Source organism: Felis catus, chromosome E3 (genome assembly GCF_018350175.1).
Source record: "Felis catus isolate Fca126 chromosome E3, F.catus_Fca126_mat1.0, whole genome shotgun sequence".
Classification (NCBI taxonomy): domain Eukaryota; kingdom Metazoa; phylum Chordata; class Mammalia; order Carnivora; family Felidae; genus Felis; species Felis catus.
Window position 1 is genome coordinate 7,314,643 of NC_058383.1, and position 18,787 is coordinate 7,333,429.

General features: G+C 47.4%; 1 protein-coding gene across 2 annotated transcripts; it reads right to left on the reverse strand.

Annotated features, from left to right (window-relative positions):
• Positions 1-1,071: 1,071 nt before the first annotated feature.
• Positions 1,072-15,621, reverse strand: LOC111558250 (paired immunoglobulin-like type 2 receptor beta). 2 transcript variants are annotated; one of them, XR_006591372.1, is made up of 5 exons: positions 12,233-15,621; positions 11,521-11,910; positions 5,336-5,500; positions 2,601-2,764; positions 1,072-1,427 (listed from the first exon to the last, which is right to left on the reverse strand). XR_006591372.1 is itself a non-coding variant. In XM_023246665.2 (4 exons), the coding sequence occupies exons 1-4, from the start codon at positions 12,285-12,287 to the stop codon at positions 1,423-1,425; spliced, it is 615 nt and encodes a 204-aa protein (XP_023102433.2). In that variant the 5' UTR covers positions 12,288-15,614; the 3' UTR covers positions 1,072-1,422. The 2 variants fall into 2 exon arrangements, 1 of the variants encoding a protein (XP_023102433.2); XM_023246665.2 differs by lacking the exon at positions 2,601-2,764 and having other exon boundaries at positions 12,233-15,614.
• Between the last annotated feature and the right edge of the window lie 3,166 nt (positions 15,622-18,787).

An 18,787-nucleotide genomic window follows, 5' to 3' on the forward strand; every position in this document is an offset into this window, starting at 1 on the left:
TCTTGCCAGAGGGCTTTGGGGCCGGGATCCCAGGGTGGTATGGGAGTTGATGGATCAAAGCTGTAGGAGGGAGAAAAACAGAACAAGCTAAATAACGGGAAGCTCCCCAAAGCAAGGCTGCAGGAACCAGCCTGTCTGAGGACAAATAAGCCAGGATGCAGCCAAAGGGCCTGCCCCCACCAGCCCATCTTGGGGCCTGTCCCGTGGTGGGGAAAGAAGGTTCAAGGGGTTCTCAGGAAGCTGGAAGTGTCCCCCATGACAATGAAGCCTCCAGTGACCTGGACCTGGAGCAACTCCTGGAAGATGTTGGAGAAGAGCCGGAGCAGCTGGAGGAGCCACAGTGTGGAGATGACCCTGGGGAGTTCACCACGACCTTCTTTGAGGAATAGCTGTGTGCTCCTGCCTCACCCGCTTCCACAGGAGCAGCAGAGAGAGCCCCTCAGAGGGTCCCTGGGAAGCTACTAAGTGTGGGGTTTGTTCCTCAGCTACAGGTCAATTGGCTAAAGTCACGGCTCTGCAGTTTATGTGTTAATAAAACAGGTTACCGGCTTAAGTGGTTCCATTCGTCTCTAACCACATGCTTCCCTTGGCTTCTCTCCCCACCCCCCCCACCCCGGTCCCTGTGGCATGTCCCTGTTTCTGGTGGGAGGCCGGCACAGTACAGGGATCTGGGAAGGCAGTGAGACGCAAGTCCTGGAAGGAGGCCGTCGAGAAGGGCAGGTCTGGGTTCAGACCTGGCTCAGCCACTTACTAGGTGTGTGGCCTTGAGAAAAGCACTAACCATTCTGGGTCTTCTCTTCATGCCTCCGGTGAGTGCATCCAGGACTGTATAAGGTTGTTGGTGATGCTTACATGAGTGATGCACTTAACGCGGTACATGTTATGGTAGCAGAAGTAGAATGGTTAGATAAGGGGGCAGAGTCTGGGCTCTGGGCTGGCTGCCAGTGTTTGGTGTCCCCCACCTGGCCTGAAGGCAGTCACTGAACACCAGCCCTGGAGGAGGGATCTTGGGTGTGAGCTACTTTCACAGCTCATTTTTGGCGAGAAGGAAAAGACAGAAGATGCCATCAGTTTCTCCTTAGGTGCCTTCAGGCAAATCCTACTAGTACTTTTATTTTTGTGGGCAAGGGCTGGGCAGTTGAAGAGGGAATGGAAGCAGATGGCTCTGTTTCTCTCTGGTCCTTGGTGGCCTTCCACACCCACTGGCTTTTGTCTGTGTCTGGCCAGGGTTATTACTAGAAGCTGTGACCTTCTGTGCAGCTTAGTCTCAGGGAGTCCCCATTCAGTCCTGCTCACTGGGCCTTTCCGATAGAGTACAAGGTCTCCTGCGGGCTCTCCTTGGGAGGGGTGCAGGGAGGGGCTGCCGGTGACGAGCTGGAGAGGGTGAGGGAGGCATAGAGGATGCTGCTGTCATCCTGCACTTCATCCTGGGGGAGAAAGAAGGAAAAGGCGGTAGACAGCAGAAGGGGAGTGGCGGCTGTTTCCCCTCCCTCCCTCCCCCTGCCGAACCTCAGGGCTGGAATGGGTGTCTGTGCTGCAGCCAGTTCCTCTCCACCCTCTGCCACTGAAACCTCTGCTGTCCCCCTGCCACCATCTCCCCTCCTGTCCTTCTGAGTCTGTCTACAGCGTTTCCCAAGGATCAGCCCCTGGTTCACAGACATCCCCCCCACCACCCAACACTATCCTGGGAGGTCCCATCATCGACAGGGACAGCCCTCTGAACACACAGGACTCCTATGTCCCCCCAACTCTAGTGACCTCCACTCCACTCAGCCATACCCTGGACTCCTTTTTATCCCTGGGATTGAGAACTCTGAAATATTAAGTGCCAGCATCATTTTTATGCTACAACTTTCTTTCCTTCCAGCTCTTTTTTATCATCAGCCTGTTTGGTATATCTGTGTTTTGACCCCCTGAACTCTTGTCCCTTAATAATCCACTTTCTTTTGGGCTGTCCAAGCTCCCTGCTCATCCTCTACTCTCTACTCCTGCCCTTTCACTAGCTCCTTGACCGCCTGTGTTCCTCTGTCCTTATGCCACACTTAGCTGACACAGCTCTAATTCTGGATGTGGCTGATGGTAGAGAATGCTATTAGCTTACCTAATATCCATTCATTTCTTCTTATTCAGCTACAGAACCTTGATTTTATTTGGGGTGGCAGTGTGCTGCCCTACTGACAGATGTGGGACATAGTACATCCTAGCCAGTAAGATTCAAAGGGAAGTTGTGGGTAGTGTTTTCAGGAAGACTCTTTAAAATGAGGACAGACAGCTGTGGCATAGTCTTTTTTTTTTTTTTTTTTTTTTTTTCCTTTCTTCCTTCCTCCTGTTTCCTGTCTGGATTCAGAAATAATGGCTGGAGTCTGAGCAGCCATCTTGGATCATGAGGCAACCTTCAGGATAAAAGCCAGTAGCCGTAACAGTGAGCAGGAAGATAGAAGCCTGAGTGCCTAAGGACAGTGTCCTCTGCTATCTGCTTCCTCATCCTTTTATATGAGGGAAAACAATAAACTCAGTCTTATTTAAGCCCTGTTACTTTTGGTCTCTGGTGCCAGCAGGTGAACGTAACTCCTAATGAACAAGTCCCAGAGGGTTCTAACCTGCATGAGGAAAAACATGAGGCAATGCCTTTACAGAGTTTATGGCTTCTCATCTGAGTTGAATCCTTAAATACTGTCTTCTATATCCTCAGTGACTATGTCATGTTTTTCTTCATCTCCAACCCTCATCCTCACTCTAGAGACAACCACTGTGATTTTTTCCTCTGCAGAATTAAAAACAATTTGTATATATTTGAGTTTATCAATATTTTTATTCATGGCTCTTAGGTTTTATGTTATACTTAGGGAGATCACCTCTACTCCATGGTTATAAAATAGTCTCACGTGCTTTATTCTGATGCTAGGGTTCTTCCCCTCCCCCCCATGCCGTCCACCCCCCATTTAACTCTTTGATTGATCTCCATGGAATTTATTTTGGTGCAAATTATGAGATAACATTTTCTCAGATGGCTGCTCAATTGTTCCCTCACCATGTATTGAATTACTCATCTTTCCCTATTGATTAGAAATGCCAGTTTTTAACCTACTAAATTCCTGAATATATTTTGACTTATTTTGTCCTGCCTATATTTGGGCTTTTCTCTTTTAATACATTGGTTTATCTGTGTATGAACATGACAGCATCGAATCATTTTAATTATTGCAGCTTAATAATTACAGGTGCTAGTGCTCACATAGTCCTTATTCTGTGCCAGGATCTGTTCTCAATGAATTACATTTAATTGTCATGACAACCCCCAGGGTGAGTACTATCATTATTCTCATTTTACTGATGAGTAAGTTGAGGCACAGAGTAATACAACCACTGCACCAGAGTTTCCCCAGCCAGGATTTGAGTGCAGGCAGTCTAGATTCTATGCTGCTCACCTCTGTGCTTTAATATCTGATAGGGCTAATCTCCTCTCACTGAAATCTTTCTCTAGAGGAATTTCAAATCAGTATTGGAGGGTGTTGGGGTGTAAATAATTAATGCCTCTAGCCCTGTCCTCTTTTTTTTAATTAAAAGTTTTTTTATTTTAGGGGTGGGAGGGGCAGAGGGAGAGAGAGAGAGAAAGAGAGAGAGAGAGAGAGAGAGAGAGAAAATCTTTTTTTTTTTATTATTTTTTTCACGTTTATTTACTTTTGAGACAGAGAGAGAGACAGAGCATGAACGGGGGAGGGTCAGAGAGAGAGAGGGAGATACAGAATCTGAAACAGGCTCCAGGCTCTGAGCTGTCAGCACAGAGCCCGACGCGGGGCTCGAACACACGGACCGCGAGATCATGACCTGAGCCGAAGTCAGCTGCTTAACCCACTGAGCCACCCAGGCGCCCCGAGGGAGAGAATCTTAAGCAGCCTCCATGCTCAGTGCAGAACCCAACACAGGGCTTGAACCCACAACCCCGAGACCATGACCTAAGCTGAAACCAAGAGTGGGACGATCAGCTGATTGAGCCACCCAGGTACCCCTAGCCCTGTCCTTTTAGGTGTAAATGCATACACTCAAATTTCTGATGAACATCTCTGCTCAGATGCCACACAGGTATGTCTAACATGTCTCAAGCTAAAGAAGCATTGTTCTCCCCACAACATGGTCTTTGAACTCCTGTGTTCTCTAATTTGCTTGGTGGTTTCACCCAAGTTCTTCCCACTCCCTTGCCCCTACACCAGCCTGATCACCAAGTCTTACCGGTTTTCTCTCTTGAACTCTTCCAGGGTCTGGCTCTATCCCTCCACCCACAGTGCCACTGCATTAGATTGGCCTGGCCCACCTCTGGCACCTCTACCCCATACTTATGTATCTGCATGGCGAACTGTTTCATGTTGCCCCTGGGAGCAGAGGCTCTTGGGTGTGATTTACGAGGTTCTCTTCTCCCGTCTCCAGCCTCCTCCACAGCACGGAGCTGCTTAGAGTTCCCCCACTGCTTTCCCGTACCTGCGCGGACAGTGATGTCTTCACCACCCTCACCACTTGCCTGGCTAATTCTCTTATACTCTTTGAGACTTTTTGTAGTGTCACTTCCTATGGGAAGCTCTCTGTGATTCCCCTCCAATGTCCTAGACTACCACAGTTCTTTCCAAATGAGGTAGTCACCCCCTTTCCTCTCCCTCTTCCACTGAGTTCTTTGAAAGCAGGACCTACCCTTTATTTACATTTGTGTCTCCAATTGTAAGCCAGACCCTGGGGGTGCCTGGGTGGCTCAGTTGGTTAAGCATCTGACTGTGGCTCAGGTTATGATCTCATGGTTTGTGAGTTCAAGCCCTGCATCGGGCTCTGTGCTGACAGCTTGGAGCCTGGAGCCTGCTTTAGATTCTGTGTCTCCCTCTCTCTCTGCCCCTTCCCCACTTGTGCTGTTTCTCTCTCAAAATTAAATGAGTATTAAAAAAAAAATTATAAGCCAGACCCTGGAAGATAGGCCTTCAACCAACGCTTGCTGAGCTGAACCAACTTCCTTTCCCTTCTGTCCTCTTCTTACTCTTCCCAAGGCTGACCCTCCCCTCCCCACGAACCAAAAGGTAAGAATTGATGGGAAATCATTAAGTTAAGAGACAAAAACTATAAAATGATCAGATCTGTGGGGAGGGATTAGTCTGGAGCAGTGGTTCTCAAACTGGATCACACACGGACACCACTTGATAAGACCTTGAGAAATGCAGATTCCCAAACCCAGACCTAGATCCCTGCAGGGATCTGCATTTTCTAACCTGCACCTGCAGTCATTCTGAGGTGGGTGGGTTCTGAGAATCACTCCAGTTGGGAAGGTTGGTGGGGAGCATGGCCCAGAAAAACTTACCTTTGCTTCTCTTCCACCAGAGGTAGACAACCAGTCCCAAAATTGCAGTTTTGAACACAGCAATGGGCAGTGCCAACTTGACCACAGTTTCCATATTCATGTCCCTTGTGGTGGTGGTGATGACAGTGGTGGTAGGGCCCTTGGTGATTGTGGTCATCTGGGCAGCTGAGAAGACACGAGAATTTAGCAGATTCCCCCTCAGAGGCCCGGAGGTATCTGGATGAAACTTAAATCTTGTTCCCTAGTGTGGGGAATATTGGGGGTGGGGAGCAACTCTCTGAAGCTCTCACACAGGATGGGGGTGATGAATCCACATCACTCAGTTTAAATCCTGACTCTACCTCTGATCAGTGGTGTGACCTCAGAACCTCATTTCATCCCTGACAAACAGGGATCACTAAATCCACAGGAACAAAAAATACTTTTTATTGTGAAATATACATAACAAGACTTACCATTTTAGCCATATATAAGTGTACAGTTAAGTGGCATTAAATTTCTTCATGTTCTTGTACAACTATCACTGCTATCCTTCTCCAGAAGTTTTTAATTTTCCCAAAATGAAACTCTGTGTATCCGTTAGACACTCCTTACCCCCTGGCCCCACCACTGGCATCCACTGTTCTGTAGATGCTGCTTTTAGACAACAGGCTTGATAAATGGAAACTGATCAAGGCAAAATGACCCACATGGACTCCCTGGCTGAATCCAGACAGACCCATCAGGTGACCTCAAAATATCCATAGGCCCTAACTGACCAATGGGCTACACACAACCAGGCACAATGACCAAAAAAAGGGAAAATTCCATGTATCATCACACCTCCTCACCTTCCCCGCTTTTAAAACAGCTCCTACCTGTTGCCTTGCTGCAGACAACTTTTCTTCTTCTATCCTGCCTGCTGCTCCCTTTCACTGTAGTCAATAAAACTTCTGTCACCTTTGTTCTGCCTTGGGTGAATCCTTTCACTTGCCTGGGCCACATACTTCCACTGATCATCCCCCCACATTTGGGAGCCCCCATCTGATTGAAGAGACACCATGTTTTAGTCTGTCTATGATTTTGACTGCTCTAGGGACCGACCTCTTACAAGTGAAATCAAACAGTATTTGTCCTTTTTCAGGATTGTTCTAATCAATGAGAAAACATCTGTAAAGCACCTCTAATTTATATTGGAATGTATTGAATTTTTTTTAATGTTTTATTTATTTTTGAGGGAGAGAGAGAGAGACAGAGTACGAGCAGGGGAGGGTCAGAGAGAGGGAAAAACAGAATCCAAGGAAGTCTCCAGGCTCTGAGCTGTCAGCACAGAGCCCGACACGGGGCTCAAACTCACGAGCCATGAAATCATGACCTGCGCCAAAGTCAGACACAACCGACTGAGCCACCCAGGCGCTCCTGGAATGTATTTTTAAGGCTAAATTAATATTTAAGACTTACAAACAGATTGTACCTTCTTTTAATGGACCATTAAAAAATTGATCAAATCCAAAGGAAAAAAATCCCATTTGAATAAAATCTTCAGGTTAGTGTGGACCAAATTCACTATTCACTCTTATTAGAAATGAAGAGTAAAAGGGTAAAATACCATTCCTCAGTTGAGAATTTAAAAATTTAAAAATTTCTTAATCAGGGGCGCCTGGGTGGCTCAGTTGGTTAAGCATCCGACTTCAGCTCAGGTCATGATCTCACAGTTCGTGGGTTCGAGCCCGGCGTTGGGCTTTGTGCTGACAGCTCAGAGCCTGGAGCCTGCTTCGGATTCTGTGTCTCCCTCTCCCTCTGTCACTCCCCCGCTCATTCTCTCTCTCTCTCTGTCTCAAAAATAAACATTAAAAAAATTAAAAATTACTTAATCAAAGAAACATATAGAAGATAACATAATTACTTAATCAAAGAAACTGCCATGCTAGATAATATAAAAACAATATTAATGCATATAAACGCTAAAGCTACACTCAAAGTTAAATTTATAGCATTAAATACTTCCATTATTTTAAATATGGAGACATTTTTTAAATGAATGAAATAGTTCCCAAAGAAAAAATACCAAAAACAGAGAGAAGCTGGCCTTCTCTGAGAAGGAAACAGAGGAAGAATGTAATGAGAAGCTATGTAGGAGTAAATTTATGGGAAACAGGACGGCATTAGATGTAATAAATGTGGGCAGTGGTTATTTAGGGAAAAAACAAACAGGCAAACAGATGAAATTTTTCCAAACCTAACAACAAAAAAGTGTTGAAACTATGAGTTAGTGTATGCTCCACTATAGACTGATAAATCTAAAAACCTCTCGGAAGTGGATGATTTTATAAAACAAACAAAACATTTAAAAAATATGTTTAAGATGGGGGGGTGCCTGGGTGGCTTAGTTGGTTAAGCGTCTGACTTTGGCTCAGGTCATGATCTTGCGGTTTGTGAGTGTGAGCCCCATGTCGGGCTCTGTGCTGACAGCTCAGAGCCTGGAGCTGCTTCGGATCCTATATCTCCCTCTCTGTCTGCCCTTCCCTGCTCATGCTCTGTCTCTCAAAAATAAATAAATAAAATAAATAAATAAATGTTAAAAAAGATATGTTTAAGAAATAGCATAAAAACTTTAACTCATGACTAGTCAGAGATGAAATTAAGAACACTATTAATTCCCTTTTATAAAGATTCTAAGCTCAGGAAGTTTTATGGGTAAACTCTTGGAAAAAGTCAAGGAACAGATAATTCCTAAACAGAAGGTTTCAGAACACAGAGAAATGGAAAACTTTGAAACTCTTTCTTGAAATTTTTTAAATTAAAAAAAATATTTTAAGTTTATTTATTTTGAGACAGACAAAGACAGAGTGAGTGGGGGAGGGGCAGAGGCAGAGGAAGAGAGAGAGAAAATCCCATGGAGGCTCCACACTGTCAGCACAGAGCCTGATGTGGGGCTTGAACTCAGGAAACCGTGAGATCATGACTTGAGCTGAAACCAAGAGTCAGATGCTTACCCCATTGAGCCACCCTGGCCCCCCTCAAATTTTTTTATTTGAGAAAGAGAGAGAGAGAGAGAGAGAGAGAGAGAGAGAGAGAGAGAAACTCTTAAGCAGGTTCCACACTCAGCATGAAGTCTGATATGGGGCTCAACGCAGGGCTAGATCCCAAGACCCTGGGATCGTGACCTAAGTCCAAATCAAAATTTGGAAGCTCAACCAGCTGAGCCACCCTGGTGCCCCAAATTTTGCAATCCTATGTCACTTTGCAAATCTAAATCTTGTAATATGAGAATGCCGAGGTTATTCTCAATACTTTTTAAAAATGCAGATTAAAATAAGCCATTGGGGGTGTTGTTTACTTGCTTCTTTTTACTGATCCAAGTAGAGGGGCCCACCCAGTATTGGCACTACAGGAAAGTGGATAGGTTGGCACTGCATTTGGGAATATCTATCAAAATGCAAAATGCCCAGGCATGCCCTTTGACCCAGTAATTTCAGTGCTAGGAATTTATCCTGTGGAAATACTGGACAAGTCTTCAAAGGCCTGTGTTTAAGGGTGTTCTTTGCAGCTTTGTATTGTGTCAACAACCTAAATGTCTTTTTTTTTTTAAACTTTATTTATTTTTGAGAGAGAGAGAGAGAGAGAGAGAGAGAGAGAGAAAAGGTGTGAGTGGGGGAGGGGCAGAGAGTGAGGGAGAGGAAGAGAATCCCAAACAGGCTCCCCACTGTGAGAACACAGCCTGACACAGGGCTCAAACCCACGAACCCTGAGACCATGGCCTGAACCGAAGTTGGACCCTCACCTGGCTGAGCCACCCAGGCACCCCCAACCTAAATGTCTTTAAATAGGAAACTGAATAAGTACATTATGATACATTACCGAAAGGGGACGCCCTGCAGCCTTTTTTAAAAAGGCATAACTGGGGGGCATTGGGTGACTCAGTCACTTGAGCCTCACACTCTTAATTTCAGCTTAGGTCAGGATGTCATGGTCGGTCCTGAGATCAAGTGCCATGTTGGACTCCATGCTGAGGGTGGAACTTGCTCAGGGTTCTCTTTCTCCTTCTCTCTGCCCCTTCCCCGCTCACACTCTTTATCTCAAAATAAATAAATAAACATTAAAAACACATTTATTTTTATTACTTTCCTATATATTTTTTTTAATTTTTTTTTCAACGTTTATTTATTTTTGGGACAGAGAGAGACAGAGCATGAACGGGCGAGGGGCAGAGAGAGAGGGAGACACAGAATCGGAAACAGGCTCCAGGCTCTGAGCCATCAGCCCAGAGCCTGACGCGGGGCTCGAACTCACGGACCGCGAGATCGTGACCTGGCTGAAGTCAGACGCTTAACCGACTGCGCCACACAGGCGCCCCCCTATATTTTTTAATATGAGCATGAATATCCAATTAATTGTATTAATTAAAAAAATAATTTATTGGGGTGCCTGGGTGGCTCAGTCGGTTAACCTTCCGACTTTGGTTCAGGTCATGATCTCACAGTTCATGAGTTCGAGCCCCATATGGGGCTCTGTGCTGACAGCTCACAGCCTGCAGCCTGCTTCAGATTCTGTGTTTCCCTCTCTCTCTGCCCCTCCCCTGCTTACGCTCTCTCTCTCTCAAAACGAAATAAACATTAAAAAAATTTTTTTTAAAGAAAAATTAATTTATTGATGAAAAATTCATAGTAAATGTGACCGAACTGAGAAATGAGGAAAGTTAGGAGGATGAGGGAAGGAGGACGAGGGGTCTGGGGAGAGGGAAACCTCTCAAAAAAGGCCATTTAAGGGAATATGGAGGAGGTGCCAGAAATAGAAATCCAACGCTGTCTTGCTAAATTCAGGTTGTGAGCCACTTTCTATTTGCTCTGAAACCAGCACGGTGGCCAGATGGGACAGTGGTTTACCAAGGGTGGGGGCACGGAGAGTGTCCTTCCACCCAGGAGCAGTGATACGTTGTTAGAATTGTCAGTGCAAGTGATTATAAAGAGAAGACGTGGGATTTTTAGTTTTTAAGGAATTTTCTACAGATAATATTCTACAGACAGTGCATCCCCTAGTGCCTGCTCCTGGGAAGGGCTCCCTCCCCAACTGCTCTGGAGACCGACAAACCTAGGTTCAAGTTCCCAAGGCCTGCTGGGTAACATGGGAAGATCTGCTGCTGTAACACATCCCGTTCCTGGGTTAAAATAGGTGAAGACAACAATAGGATCAGGTCAGCTGTGAAGCTGCGCAGCTACTAGGTTAAGAGTGGAGGCTCGGGGGTGAAACGGGGTTCAAGTCCTGCCTGCGCCATGAGTGTGGCTCTGGGCAGGCGTTTAGGCTCTTTGAGCCTCAGTTTCCCTATCTGTAACAAGAAGATAAGAGCAGTGCCTACTGTTACTGTGGGGTCGCGGGGAAGGTTGTTAACCAGGATGACGTACACCTAGTTGTTCAACCTGACACAGTGCATGGTAAGCGGCAGCCGCCATATTTCTGCTGTAGATGGCATGTCTCAAAGGCCAGGATGGAGGAGCGAGATCTGAGCGGACAGTGGGGACGGTGCAGGCAGAGGTGGGGACCAGGGGTGGGGGGAGGCAAGGAGGGTAAAGAGGATGGAGGCAGGGGAAGAGGGGGATGGGAAAGGAGAGGAGGGAAGGGGCTGGGGCAGGGAGCATCGTGGGCCAGGTTCCGAGGAGCAGAGCAGGAGAAGGAGGCAGGGGGGACTGGGAAAAGAGGTAATGGGGCGTGGCCAGGGGACAGGGGTCTTGGGTCATGATTGGGTACCTGCTGTGTGTGCTGGGTTGAGCCCGCGACTGTGGGGAGACACAAGACTGGGGGCTGGCAGGGGCTACTCACAGGGACACAGGACAAAGGGAAGGCAGACCACGCCCTGAAGAAGTCAAGTCCACCTGGACAGCGTGGGGTGAGGGGAGGGAGGCAAGACTGGAGGTCAGCTTGAAGCAAGAAGGGAGGATTTCTGGGCAGCCTGTAAGGTGCTGAGGCTGGGGGAGTGGGGTGGGGACTGGCTCCGGAGGGGGCAGGGAGGGGGATGGGCAAGGAAGGCAGCCCAGGTTTGGGGAGATCCAGCAGAAAGAGTAAAGTTGGCAGAGGCCTGGGGAGGGGAAAGGGGTGGGGAGAGGAGTTTGAGAGAAGGGGTAAGCAGGAAGATTGGGGCCTGGGCCAGGCCTGGGGGATGAGGGCACCATGCAGGGTGGGTGTGGTGGCTGCCGGGCAGCTGGACTCACCGTCTGTAATGGTGAGTTTGGTCCCTGGGATGGACTGCCACACCTGTTTGCCGTCTCTTAGCGTTTCCACTTGGACCCGGCAAAAGTACCTATTCTCATCTTCTTTCCGCAGGTTCCGTATACACAGGGTGCCGGAGTTCTGACCCTCTCTCAAGTCCAGGGAGATCCGGTTCTTGTAATCCTTATGGATAAAACGCTTCGTACTGTTGTAGATGACCTCTCCAGGGAAGTCTGTCCTTCTGACGGCTATACTCAGTCTGGGATCCTTGGCTAACTCCCAGCAGTGGAAGTAGGAGAAAGAGATGCAGGTGGAACCACCCTCGGGGGCTGAGAGAGATGCTGGTTGGTTGACCCCAAAGTCAGTGTTTGGATTGCATTCTTTTGAGCTGCCTGGAGGAGAGAGAGGAGAGACTTTGAGCCACTGGGAGAGATGAGGACGATGACCCTAGACCTTCTGGCACCCTCGCTCACAGAGCACACCAAGTGTGACAGATGGCAGGACCGGCCCTCTGGCCTGGGTGTCCCCCTTGCCGGGCTTGGGGTAGGGAGGAGGGTGAAGGGTTGGGGAGGACCTGGCACCATGGGACCAGCCCGCTGGAGCTGGGAGGCCTGGCCGGCTACCCCAGCAGACTCCTTCTCCAGCTGCCCAGCCACAGCCCTTCCTGGGGACTCCTGGCCCTCGGGGCAGAGCCAGGGTGTCCTGGACACTCACCAGCCTGCAGAGATGCCGGCAGCAGCAGCAGGGACAGCAGCAGGGACGGACCCATGGTCTCACTCTCCTCCCAGGAGAGGAGAAGCCAAGCAGCTCTGTCAAGGCCAGAGGGCAGGCCCTACAGACATGCCTCCTCGGGGAGTCCAGAGGAACGTGGAAAGCGTGGATCAGGTTCCTTCGGAAGAGCAAGGGAGGGTGAGCTTCCCCAAACTCGCGGGCCCCCGGAGTACCCAGCACTTCCTTTATCAATCTGGTTTCTTCTTTTTCTACATTGCAAAAGCGCCTCCTTTGTGGTCAGTGCACAGGAGCCGTGAGAAAGGCCCCCAACTTCTTTCTTCACATGGAGGGCCATAGTTCATGGCCTTTCTTCACATGGCCATGGTTCATGGTTCTTTCTTCACAAGGCCACCCCACACCTTGGCCATCTGTGGCCTCGCCTCTCCCATCTCAGCTCCTGGCCACCTCTCCTCAGGAGTCAGTCTCTGTCTCTCTACCTCTCCTTCTTACTGGCTCTCTGTGCATCTTCTGGCCTCTGTCTGTCGTCCAGGTGAAGGGGCTGCAGCAGAACCAGCTTTGGCTTTTCCAGCCAGAGGACAGGCAGCCATGAGTCTCTGCCCAGCTAACGCCTCCCCAGAGGAAGGAGGAGGGACCCACTGGTGATCAGATGGCCTCGACCCCAGCACCAGGCACCAAGGACACCCAACTTGCACCTGGCCGCTCTCCCTCCCAGCAGGGGTTCCCCTGCCCAGGACCCAGGCCTACCAGGCTCCTTCCCCTCCCCTGGTCAGCTCCTTTTGTGCAGTCTCACACCATTCCTGGGGTTAAGAGGTGAGGGTGGGCCTTCTGGAGCCCATGCCCTGACCCACAGGAGGCAAGACTGGATCGGTAGGCCCCTCTGTCCTCCACTCCACAGATGAGGAGACCAAGGGCTCAGAGAAGCCCTGCCTCAGGTCAGTGACCCTTGAGGCAGGTCCAGGACTCAAACTCCAGTCTCGCTGAGTCCACAGAGCCTTCTGCTCCTTCTGGATGCTCCCACCAAGTTGCACCACACAACCTTGGGCCTTGGCTCCCTTCTGGAGGGTAAGCCCCAGGAGGCTGTATTTTTATAATGCTCCTTAGGTCATTCCCTCCACAGCTGTGAGAGCCCTGGCTAATTGGGGGCCTTCCTTGACCAGGGGGGGAAATAAGGCCCAGAGTAGTAATGAGTCACCCTCAGGATGGTCCCTGGACCGTCTCCAATCGAGGGCACTGCCAGCCTGTGACTGCTGGTGGGTGGGGACGAGATACTGGGGCTGAGACCATTGGTGACTCTCTGTGCTGGTTAGGAGGCTCAGCTCCCTCCCTCCTCAGAATGAGGTTGGCATTGGCTTACTCAGTAGATGGTGGGGATTGGAGAACATGATTTCATCACAGGAAGTGGCCCCATCTTCTGGAGGCCGAAGCAAGAAGACCAGTTTCCTTTCTCAGTTGCTTCCTCAGTCCTAATTTTCCCCCACGCTTCTCCCAGGGCCTTCCAGGCAGCCCCTGCCCTGTCCCTGTGTCTGCATTTCTTATACCTCCTCCCAGGCCCCAGGAGACAGGTTCTGCATTTTCATGGAATCCCCTTCTCTGAGCCAGGCCCTACACATCCATTGCCTCATTTTCAGCCCTACAACATTGGGTGGTGGATTTGTTGTTTTTCTATTTTCACCATCAGGAAACTGAGGCACCATCAGGAAGCAGCCTTAATGTCATGGAGTCCACTGGGCTGTGAAAGACGTTTAGGTGAATGGTGACAGCTGGAAAGGTGGACAGAAGAGAGGACAAAGGACCGACTGCCTTTTTGGCAGTTCCTCTAGAGGGTGGCCTGCCCTGAGGGGTGACACCTGAATTTTATTCCCACCTTACCTCCCTGGCTGTGGAATCTGGCTGGACAGTCTCTTCTTTGCCAGGTCACCCAAGGAGGGGGCTGGACCCCACTAGGGGGTGCCCCAGCCCCTTCTGTTGGGCAGCGTGCCATGTTTACTCAACAGGCTCTGGGTCACTTTGGCAGAGTACCTGTCGCCTGGGTGCCTCAGGCCCTGCCTCTCCCATATACAATCTCCCTAGATGCAAGCTGCACATTCCATGTCATGTTCAAGCCCCTGGCCCCAGTAGGATCCCTATGACACTTGAAATTAGGAGACATGATTTCTGCTCACAGATGGTGTGTGGTCTTTGTGTTTGTTCATCCTCCCTGTCCAGGTAGCATCCTCCCTGTCCTGGATGGGCAGAGCCTAAATGCAGCCTTTTAGCCCAGGGGGTGGCTGTGGGGGAGGGGTCAGGAGTGTGATCAGAAGCAGGGACAGAGTGAGGACTATGAGCTGTGGATCACAATTTGAGAATACGGCCTTAGATCTTCCTCCAAGTTCTACTAAGTTTCTGTTCTCCCTTCTTCATTGGCCACATCTGTCACTGTTCCAGTCCCTTCCCCATCCATGGCACCTCACCCTGCTCCTCTTTTCCCCCCAAGATCAGGAGTAAGGCAAAGAGGTCTGCTCTCACTGCCCCCATTCATTGTGATGGACATTCCAGCTCATGCAATAAGGCAAGACAAATAGGTAAAATTGTTCTGTGTTTTCTGAGAATCTGTATTTATGTATTTGGCATTCATTCATCACATGGCAATTGTATTAACTTTTTTTTTTTTTTTAATTGTCTGCATTCTTGATGCTCTGGCACTTGTGGCCTTGCTGACTGGGAAGAGATGGCCCCTCCCAAGGCTAGCCTATTCTTAGAACTTGCAAAGGGCTGTCCTAGGAGCATGTCTCTCATATACAAACTAACCCATGGGGCCCATACTCTAAACCACTTCTTTTATCTAACTTTCACACACCAGGCCAATATTTCTTCTGCCCTGAGTCAACCCTGTGCTGGATTCCAGGCAACTAGCGATAGCAGTTGTAGCCCAAAGCCCACCAATCCTAAGCTGTTTCCCCTTCTTTGCCATGTCTTGCCTGGTGAAAACACGATTAAGTCTGTGGTCTATGCTTTCTGCTTGTTCTTGCCTCTACCTCCTCTAGTGTTTCCCCAGGTGGCCCTCTAATGACATGGCATTTTCCCTTCTCTTAGGAAATAAAAATTATAGAAAATTTCCTTCAATGGCATTAGCTCTGTGTCATCACTCAGTCACCTCTACAATTAAAATCTTGCATGTACAACAATCAATACAAAATGCATCCAGATTGAAAAGGAAGAAGTAAGAACTGTCCTTATTTATAGATGACTTGACTGGTTATGTAGAAAATCCAGTGGAATCTACAAAAGAGCTAATAGAGGGCACCTGGGTGGCTCAGTCAGTTAAGCATCCGACTTCAGCTCAGGTCGTGATCTCACAGTCCGTGAGTTCGAGTCCCGTGTCGGGCTCTGTGCTGACAGCTCAGAGCCTGGAGCCTGCTTTGGATCCTGTGTCTTCCTCTCTTTCTGCCCCTCCCCTGCTCATGCTCTGTCTCTCTCTGTCTCAAAAATAAATAAAAACATTAAAAAAGAATTCAAAAGAGCTAATAGAGTTACAAGTGATTTAAGCAAGTTTGCAGGATACAAGAGCAATATACAGAAATATTATTGTGTTTTATATGCTAATAACAAAGAATTGGAAATTGAAAAAAAAACATTTATAATAACATCACCAGTATGAAATACTTAGGAGTAAATATGGCAAGATCTGTACATTGATAACCACAAAATTGCTGAGAGAAATTGAAGACTAATAAATTCTTCTATGAGAGGACTCAATACTATTAAGATGTCAAGTTTCCCCAAATTAATCTGTAGCTTTAACACAATCTTAACCAAAATCCCAGCAGGCTTTTTTGCCAAAACTAACAAGTCAATTCTGAAATTCCTAAAGTGGGGCGCATGGGTGGCTCAGTCAGTTAAGCATCTGACTCTTGATCTAGGCTTAGGTCATGCTCGCAGGCTTCATGGAATCAAGCCCTGCTTTGGGCTCTGCACTGACAGTGTGGAGCCTACTTAGGATTCTCTCTCTCCCTCCCTTTCTCTGCCTCTCCCTTGCTTGTGCATGCGCTCTCTCTCTTTTTCTCTCCCTCAATGAATAAATAGGCGTGCCTGGGTGGCTCAGTTGGTTAAGCATCTGACTTTTGGTTTCAGCTCAGGTCATGATCTCAGGGTTCATGAGTTCGAGCCCCACACAGGGCTCTGCACTGACAGTGCAGAGCCTGCTTGGGATTCTCTCTCTCCCCCCCTCTCTCTGCCCCTCCCACATCTCTCTCTCTCTCTCTCTCTCTCTCTCAAATTTAAAAAATAAAACAAACAAACAAACAAACATTAAAAAAAATTTCCCAAAGCAGTTCAAGGACCGAGGCCAACCAAAACAACTTTGAAAATGAAAACAAAGTGGAAGATTTCTGCTATTCGACATCAGGACTTATTATAAAGCACTTGTAATCGAGATGGACAACTAGATAAATGGAAAGAACAGAATACAGAAATAGACGTAGACATATATGGTCAATTAATTCCCCACAAAGGTGCAAAAGTAATTCAGTGGAAATGTGATAGTCTTTAAAAAAAATTTTTTTTTAAACGTTTATTCATTTTTGAGAGACAGAGAGAGACCCAGCATGAGTGGGGAAGGGGCAGAGAGAGGGAGACACAGAATCCAAGGCAGGCTCTAGGCTCTGAGCCATCAGCACAGAGCCCGACGCGGGGCCCGAACTCACAAACTGCAAGGTCATGACCTGAGCCGAAGTCAGTCACTCAACTGACTGAGCCACCCAGGCACCCCATGAAATGATAGTCTTTTAAACAAATGTACTAAAACTACTAGACCTCCATATGCAAAACAAACCAAACAAAACAAACAGAAAAAAACCCACAAAAGCCCACAACAACACACAAAACACCATACCTTGATCCATTATACAAAAATTAACTGAAAACGAATGATAGGTTTAAATTTAAGACCTATGGGGTGCCTGGGTGGCACATTCCGTTAAGCGTCAGACTGTTGATATTGGCTCAGGTCATGATCTCACAGTTCGTGAGATTGAGCCCCATGTTGGGCTCTGCACTGACAAAATTTACAAAAATAACTGAAATACAAAATATACAAAAATACAAATACAAAAAATTTACAAAAATAACTGAAATACAAAATATACAAAAATATAAATACAAAAAAAATTTACAAAAATAACTGAAATACAAAATATACAAAAATACAAATACAAAAAATACAAAAATTAACTGAAAACGAATGATGGGTTTAAATTTAAGACCTACGGGGTGCCTGGGTGGCACATTCTGTTAAGCATCAGACTGTTGATATTGGCTCAGGTCATGATCTCACAGTTCGTGAGACTGAGCCCCATGTTGGGCTCTGCACTGACAGCATGGAGCCTGCTTGGGATTCTTTCTCTCCCCCTCTCTCTCTGCCCCACCCCTGCTCATGCATGCATGCTCTCTCTCAAAATAAATAAATAAACTAAAAAATATAAGGCCTAAAATTATATAACTCTAGAAAAAACACAGGAGTAAATGTGACCTTGGGCTAGGCAAAGATTGCTTAGATTCAACAACAAAAGCATGATCCATAAAAGAATATACTAATAAATTGCAGTTTATCAAAACTAAAAATTCTGTTCTTCAAGAGATACTATCAAGAAAATGACAAATAAAAGCTATGGACTGGGACAAAATATTTTCAAATCACATAACTGACAGAAAACCTTCAATTTGATGAAACAAAATCTCAATTAAAAAAAATTTTTTTAGGGTTTGTTCATTTCTCAGAGACAGAGAGACAGACCATGAGCAGGGGAGGGGCAGAGAGAGAGGGAGACACAGAATTTGAAACAGGCTCCAGGGTCTGAGCTGTCAGCACAGAGCCCAATGTGGGGCTCGAACTCACGGACTGCAATATCATGACCTGAGCTGAAGTCGGACGCTTAACTGACTGAGCCACCCAGATGCCCCCAAAATCTCGATTTTAAAGGTGAGCTGAAGACTGGATTAGATGGATTCTTCATTGAAGGAGATATACAGATAGCAGCACATGAAGAGATGTGTGACATCATTAGTCATTAGGGAAATGGAAATGAAAACCACAATGGCATACCATCATATATCCGCAAAATGGCCAAAATTGAAAGACCAACCATACTAGCGGTTGGCAAGGATGTGGAGCAGCTGGAACTCTCATACTACTGATGGGAATTTAAAACAGTACAACTATTTTGGCTATTCTTTAAAATGCTGACCATACGCCTACTGTATATCCTAGCCATACCCCTCATAGGTATCACAGTGTTGACCAGTTGCATCAGCCTCACCTAGGAACTTGTGGAAATGCTAATTCTCAGGCCCCACTCTACCTGCTGAAGTTTGAGAACTGCTGCCGTGGGGCAAGGACACTGACTCTGAGGACTCCCCCTGTGTGTTACTTTTACTTTTCATAGCAATCCTGTGAGACAGAGGAATTGTATTCTACCCGACAGAGGACGAAACTACAGCTCAGAGGGGTCACCTCACTCTAGTTCCCTCCACTGGGCAGGTCTGGAGTAGTTTGGACCACTC

Excerpts from the sequence above, each read along its gene's own strand:
- LOC111558250 (XM_023246665.2), bottom strand. The coding sequence starts at position 12,287 with ATGGGTCCGTCCCTGCTGCTGTCCCTGCTGCTGCTGCCGGCATCTCTG. Across the intron at positions 11,911-12,232 it reads GCCGGCATCTCTGCAGGCTG|GCAGCTCAAAAGAATGCAAT; the intron begins GTGAGTGTCCAG and ends TCTCTCCTCCAG. Across the intron at positions 5,501-11,520 it reads CAAACTCACCATTACAGACG|CTGCCCAGATGACCACAATC; the intron begins GTGAGTCCAGCT and ends GTGTCTTCTCAG.